The sequence below is a fragment of the Hordeum vulgare genome, chromosome 3H (genome assembly GCF_904849725.1).
Source record: "Hordeum vulgare subsp. vulgare chromosome 3H, MorexV3_pseudomolecules_assembly, whole genome shotgun sequence".
In the NCBI taxonomy this organism is placed as follows: domain Eukaryota; kingdom Viridiplantae; phylum Streptophyta; class Magnoliopsida; order Poales; family Poaceae; genus Hordeum; species Hordeum vulgare.
Window position 1 is genome coordinate 1,036,596 of NC_058520.1, and position 6,703 is coordinate 1,043,298.

The following is a 6,703-nucleotide window of genomic DNA, read 5'->3' on the forward strand; positions in this document are numbered from 1 at the left end:
ACAACAGCCTGACAATAGGAAGTCGGCTCAAGAACAGCAGCACCAGCGGTGGGAAATCCAAGGTGATCAACGGGCGGACGAGGGCGAGAACGCAAGGCATAGGGATGCTGAGATGAGGATGACGACACATCCGCAGAGGCATCCACATGACGTGAACGACGAGTGTAACACTGAGGAAAAGATGGAACAATGCAAGGAGGGATCGCCAAGGTAGAATCGGGGGGTGAAGACGAAGAAGTCACCAGAGATGTAGGTGCAGAACCCGATGACATGCTAGGGGAGGAAACCTTGGGAGATGGTGGTGGTAAGTCGGCAAGAGGTGGAGAAGCAGAGGTAGTAGAACGAATAGACAAAGGCTCGATGAGGGTGAGAGGTGTATCAGGAAAAGTGAGGAAAGAGATATCCTCCACTGAAAAGGTCGAGGAAGATGGGCGTGAGTAGAAGGGACGAGACTCATCAAAAGTCACATCCCGAGAGATACGCGTCCGACGACCGATAGGATCCCAACAACGATAACCCTTATGCTCATCACTATAGCCTAAGAAGACACTCAACAGACTGAGCGGTCAGTTTGGTGCGCTCGCGAGGGGCAAGAAGAACATAGCAAACACAACCAAACAAGCGAAGCATCGAATGATCAGGAGAACGATCACAAAGGCGCTCGAAAGGAACACCACCCTGTAGAGCAGCGGAAGGTTGTAGATTGATGAGATAGGTGGAGGTGGAGACGGCCTCAGCCCAAAAATGAGGCGGGAGAGAGGCAGCAATCATCAATGCACGAGCCGTCTCAAGAAGATGACGATGCTTTCGCTCAGCCACGCCATTCTGAGCGTGAGCACCAGGACAAGAGAACTGAGAAAGAGTCCCTTGCTTAGCAAGACCACCACGAAACATCTTAGAAATATACTCGCCAACGGAGTCAGCACGAAACACACGAATGGGCGAAGAGAAATAGACAACACCTCACTACGAGAAGTCATGAAATAAAGCCATGTGTAACGAGAGAAATCATGTATAAAAATAATATATTATTTATGACCCCCTTTCAAAGCAAAGGGAGCCGGACCCCATACATCAGAATGGACTAAATCAAAAGGACGCTTAGACACTGACTCACTATGCGAATATGGTAACTGAATTTGCTTGCCAAGACGACAACCCTGACATTCTAAAGAGACATCTCCTGAGACAGATCCCAGAAGACCTTGACGAACTAAAGACGACAAACGAGAACCACAAAGATGACCAAGTCGATGATGCCACTGCTGGAAGGAACCGGTAGCATAGGCGACCGAAGCGGAGGAACTGGCGATAGTGGTGGCAGCGAAAGGAACATGAAGCCAGTCTAACTCCCAAATACCCGTCGAATCACGGCGGCGAGGGCCAGCTCCAACCAAGCTTCATGCACTAGCCAACACAACCAAAAGTCCGAACTGATGGAAAGAGCTAGTGCAATCCACATATACTGTAACACCCCCTCTCACGTGTGACGGGGAAGACAAGTCAACACGTGTAACCGGAAGAGAGCGACGGCGCGCGAAACTCACGTATGCCTCAAGAGGTCTCTACGAGGACATAAAAGGGGGCTACCAGCAACTTTTTAAATAAATTGCGAAAGTCAGGACTTGAACTCAAGACCTTAGCTCTGATACCATGTTAGGAATATGCAACTTGTATTCCCATGAGGCCATAGGCCGATATATATACATGTACATGTGTGGACTATATGCAGAAAACCCCTTATACAATGGGATAAATACGAAGAGGTACATGGCTATATTATATATACTCTAACAATGCATTCCATGCAATATTAAACTTCTCAGTTTGTTTTGAGCATTTTATTAACTTGGACCTTTTTACCAGGATGATCGAGACGAGTTCTTGAGTCTAGCACTTGAGGGGTACCAACGTTCCCTAGTTGTTGGTGGCAAATATGACCTACAAGTGGTATGCAATATATTTGCTGGGAATGTTCTTGTTCTTTCAGTCTCAATGTGTTTCATACAGCAAAACGGTTTACCTTCAATCCTCTGTTATGTTCTTAAGGACACTGTTGGTTATGTCAGTGTCAAACATCTTACATTCAGGTTTTCCGGTTGGTCTCCCTATGGTTTAATCTCTTCTCAAGGAAACAAGTTGTGGACTCAATGATTAAAACAACAAAAGAGGTCATCCTTTTTAGCTCCATTTCATTATTCCCGCTGGTACTTTTTTCCCTTCCATGGTAAAAATCTTTTTTTTTTTTTTGGCTCGATAGGTACAAACCTACAAGTTCATACCATTGGTCTACCAGATTGCTTCTAGACTTGGGAGCTCAAAAGATGCTCAGGGGTCAACAAACTTCCAGGTATGCACAACATTGAGAACTGTCATATGTTGCTTCCACGAGTAAACATGAATATGAACCTCTCAAGTAATATCATTGTTTTCCCTGGCAGAATGCATTAGCTTCTCTCTTGAAGAAAATGGCCATTGATCATCCATATCATACAATATGTCAGGTATTAAAGTTACAGTCTTCTATGTATTGGAAGAATTACGATCAAGGTCTATTTTCATGGTTTTCATACCATTCTTATTATTTTAGTGTTGAACCTATGGTATATTGAATAGTGAACCCAGATCTAGTCAGCCAAATGCTGAATGTATGTAAAACAATCGTATAACATGGTCAGTACTGTATCAACTAATACAAATACCAACACAACATTGTTTCAGGAGAACCCCAGCTGACTTTTATACATTAGACCTAGTTGATGTATGGAGCAACTCGAACACATTTTAGTTATTAAATCTCAGATTTTTCAGGCCAGTAGAACACTCTTTTGCTGTTTTAAGTCTGTGTCTTTCTTTGGCCTCAGCTTTTGGCTCTAGCAAATGGTGACCGTGTCAAAGACAAGCAAAGAAGTAGAAGTTCTTTTGTTGTAGATATGGACAAGAAGCTTGCTGCTGAGAATCTATTAAAGGAGCTATCTTCGTTTCATGGGGCTTTGATTCGTCAGGTTTGCCACTTCTTACTACCATCATTTTATCGCGATGTTCTTACCCCTGAAGGAGGTCATGTAATATATTCTTCGTGATGCTCATCCCCACATCTTATAGATGAAGCAAATGGTTGAGATCTACATTAGGTTAGCGGAACTAGAGACTAGGAAGGAGGTAAGTTACCTGTTCAAATAACGGCTTGTAGGGGATTTGTATACATACATTCTCCATGCTGACATATTCTTTTTGTACATCTGGTTTTCAGGACACAAACAAAAAAATCTCACTACCCAGGGAGTTCCGCAGCATTTGCCAGCTTGAACTTGCGAAGGTACTTTTTTGTGAAATTTACTTCTAAAAATTCCTTCTGTCGCTTCCAGCTGAAAAAATTACCAAATGGTTAGGAAAATAAGCAGTCTTTTCTTTGCGGGACCTTCTGAGTTTCCTTGATTAATAACCCGAGTCTCTGGGTTCTCAACCGTGAGTGTTTTAAATGACTTATGGAAATTTCACTACACTGCTTCTTTGTTTCCTTGTTTGATTTCATTCATCAGGTTCCTGTTGTGACTGCTACTATTCCAGTTGACCCTAATTGTCGATATGAAGAAGGTACCTTTCCACATTTCAGTGGGCTGGTGGATTCTATTACGTAAGTTGGGTTTTGGTTTAAGACATTGTTTGTACCCGAGGATTTACTGTTTTTGGTCTTTATTGACTGTTGGAAGTCTTCCTCCATGACAGTATAATGAACGGAATTAATGCTCCAAAAGTTATTCAGTGTATTGGCTCAGATGGTAACAGATACCGTCAACTTGCAAAGTCTGGAAATGATGACCTGCGACAAGATGCTGTATGTTCTTCTCTTTCATTTTATTGAGAAGTTTGACAATGTATTAGACATACAGGGTTTGACACTTAAATCAGGACTTAACTCTGGCGAAAGCTATAGTTGCCTGTGAATATCATAATACACCGTATGAGTAAACGCTGTCTTGTGTAAATTTCAGGTAATGGAGCAATTTTTCAGTTTGGTAAATATGTTCTTGCAAAATCACAGAGATACTTCGGAAAGGAGATTGCGGATACGCACATATAATGTAGGAGTGAATGCCTTTCTCTTAAGTTTCTCCATGCCTATTTTGCAACGTGTGACAAATCTAGCTACTTTCTCAAGGTTGTTCCTTTCACCCCAAGTGCTGGTGTCGTTGAATGGGTAAATAGGACTATCCCGCTTGGCGACTATCTCTTAGACAGGTAATTCTGTTCATGATTCCAGTTGTTATATGTAAAATAAATTCAAATTTATGAATGATTTTTATTAGTTAAACGTATTTTTGATTCCTAAAAAATCCCGTATTTTCATTGGTTCGGACAGCAATAGAATTGGCGGAGCGCATGCACGATATGGAACTGGAGACTGGACATTTATGCAATGCAGAGAGCACCTGGCGTGTGTATGTTCATATCTGGAGCTTTCACTTTTACATATTCTAATAAACGATGATTAGTCTTCTTTCTGAAAGCACTTGTGTTTTGTAGGAGAAAGATAAAAGGAAGGCGTTTTTCAAAATCTGCGACAACTTTAGGTTTTTTTTGCTGATCTCTTATTTTCATTTACTGAAACATGCAGAAGAAGTAAAGTTGTCTGTTTTGCTTACATTTTTCTTTACCTTTTCCCTTGTCCTGCAATAACCAGGCCTGTGATGCACCACTTCTTCATTGAGAGATTCCTGCAGCCCGCAGACTGGTTCCAAAGTAGACTTGCGTACACAAGAAGTGTGGCAGCAAGCTCAATGGTAACTTTCATTTTAGCCAGTCAACATTGTTACCAAAGTTCAACATGTTACCGGTTACTAATTTTGATGGTTCAGGTGGGATATATTGTTGGGCTTGGAGATCGCCATTCCATGAACATTCTCATTGATGAAGACACAGCTGAGGTTGTGCACATTGATCTTGGTGTCGCATTTGAGCAGGGCCTCATGCTTAAAACACCTGAACGGGTACGTGATCGAAACCATACCATAGCAATGTTTGCCTGCTAGTTTCCTTCTTGAGGCCAACTATGTTCATGAAGCCTATAAGAAATGATAGCCTGAATTGAGTTTCCACCTGTGCTTTCTTTCAGGTTCCATTTCGGCTGACAAGGGATATCATAGACGGTATGGGAGTTACTGGCACTGAAGGCGTATTCAAAAGATGCTGTGAGAAGACCCTGTCTGTTATGAGAGAAAATAAAGAGGCATTGCTCACCATTATTGAAGTATGTCTGTCTGTTGCCAAAAGTTTTATTTTTGTTTTTTTTATAAATCCATTCATCAGGCAAGTCGGCATTACATTTTGTCCTGATGATTGACCTAACATGTCAGGTCTTCATCCATGACCCTCTTTATAAATGGGCCCTTTCGCCACTGAAAGCTTTACAGCGTCAGAAGGTAACCAGACGATCTTTGTTTGAACATTAATTTCCCTTCCGAGAGACATAGAATTCCCAAGAGGGGAGGGGTCTTGCAGCAAACCATCGAAGTAATGTAACTTTTGATTTTTCAGGAAACTGAATACAATGATTCGTGCCTGGACGACTCCCAAGAGGCGTGCGAGGGCAACAAGGACGCAGCCCGTGCCATACTCCGTGTCAAGCAGAAGCTGGATGGGTACGAGGATGGCGAGATGAGGAGCGTAGAGGGGCAGGTCCAGCAGCTCATACAGGACGCGGTAGACGCTGATCGCTTGTGCCAGATGTTCCCAGGGTGGGCGCCTTGGCTGTAAAGCGCCGCCCATAAGAAAGAAGATAGATGGAGAATTTGGGCCTGCAGTGCAGTGCAGCAAAGGCGGTTTTGTGACTGCTAGTGCTAGAGGAGGTTTTACTTTTGGTGCCTGGCGCCTGTTTTTGTGCGCAAAGGCTGTAAAGCGCCTGTGAGGAACATAGATGGAGATTCCGAACCCGCCGTAAAAGCGATTTTGTGACCGCTAGAGAAGCTTTTGCTTTCGGCGCCTCTCGTGCTTGTTCTTGTGCCAAGGCGGGAGAGGGACTTGTCATCAACATGGGCCCTGTAGGTCCACATATAATTGTTGTATATATACCCTTTGTGATTGTATATCGATGGGCCTTTTGCGTGGAGGATGTCCACAGGGGAAGAAATGTTCAACTCATGGCTAGTGTTGACGATAACGAAGAAATACACGTGGATTCTTCAGCATAATCAGGTGCTTGTCAAAGACTACTTACTGCCTTTTTTATAATTCACTAACCACAATGCACTAGCAAAGACATGAATATTCTTTGTGGATAGGGATATAGCATTATGAGCAACCTTTATATTCACTAACCACAATGCACTAGCAAAGACATGAATATTCTTTGTGGATAGGGATATAGCATTATGAGCAACCTTTATAATTCACTAACGAGGTGGCTACATCCTCAGGGTAATGACTATGCGCGCTCTTCTCAAAGATACCGGTCGTCAGCTCCCCTGTGTAGGGTTTGGGTTACAACGTATGGTGCCTTGGTCTAGAATACAACGTGTCCGACTCCACCACTTTAACTATCTACATTTCATGTTCCAGAAAACTAGCCAGAATGGGACAAATCTACGAGTTTTAGTGAGGTCACCAAAAGAGGACCCTGGAGTTCCTCAAATGTTTCGATAGCCTCAGGACTCAAAATCAGTGAGTAATAGCATAGAAAACTCGCTAGAATAGGCCAATTTTG

At 42.9% G+C, this 6,703-nt stretch overlaps 1 protein-coding gene across 1 annotated transcript in view; it reads left to right on the top strand.

Annotated features, from left to right (window-relative positions):
• Positions 1 to 6,191, top strand: part of LOC123442347 (serine/threonine-protein kinase ATM) — a 46,992-nt gene extending 40,801 nt beyond the window's left edge. The window contains exons 61-78 of the mRNA XM_045118357.1: positions 1,867 to 1,950; positions 2,091 to 2,171; positions 2,261 to 2,350; positions 2,442 to 2,504; positions 2,865 to 3,005; positions 3,106 to 3,162; positions 3,254 to 3,319; positions 3,543 to 3,637; positions 3,730 to 3,838; positions 3,996 to 4,085; positions 4,163 to 4,242; positions 4,364 to 4,442; positions 4,528 to 4,574; positions 4,685 to 4,784; positions 4,860 to 4,991; positions 5,117 to 5,251; positions 5,358 to 5,423; positions 5,539 to 6,191. Coding sequence (XP_044974292.1) covers positions 1,867 to 1,950; positions 2,091 to 2,171; positions 2,261 to 2,350; positions 2,442 to 2,504; positions 2,865 to 3,005; positions 3,106 to 3,162; positions 3,254 to 3,319; positions 3,543 to 3,637; positions 3,730 to 3,838; positions 3,996 to 4,085; positions 4,163 to 4,242; positions 4,364 to 4,442; positions 4,528 to 4,574; positions 4,685 to 4,784; positions 4,860 to 4,991; positions 5,117 to 5,251; positions 5,358 to 5,423; positions 5,539 to 5,757 — 1,734 coding nt within the window. The 3' untranslated portion in view covers positions 5,758 to 6,191. The remainder of the gene's footprint in view (positions 1 to 1,866; positions 1,951 to 2,090; positions 2,172 to 2,260; positions 2,351 to 2,441; positions 2,505 to 2,864; positions 3,006 to 3,105; positions 3,163 to 3,253; positions 3,320 to 3,542; positions 3,638 to 3,729; positions 3,839 to 3,995; positions 4,086 to 4,162; positions 4,243 to 4,363; positions 4,443 to 4,527; positions 4,575 to 4,684; positions 4,785 to 4,859; positions 4,992 to 5,116; positions 5,252 to 5,357; positions 5,424 to 5,538) is intronic.
• The last annotated feature ends 512 nt before the right edge of the window (positions 6,192 to 6,703 follow it).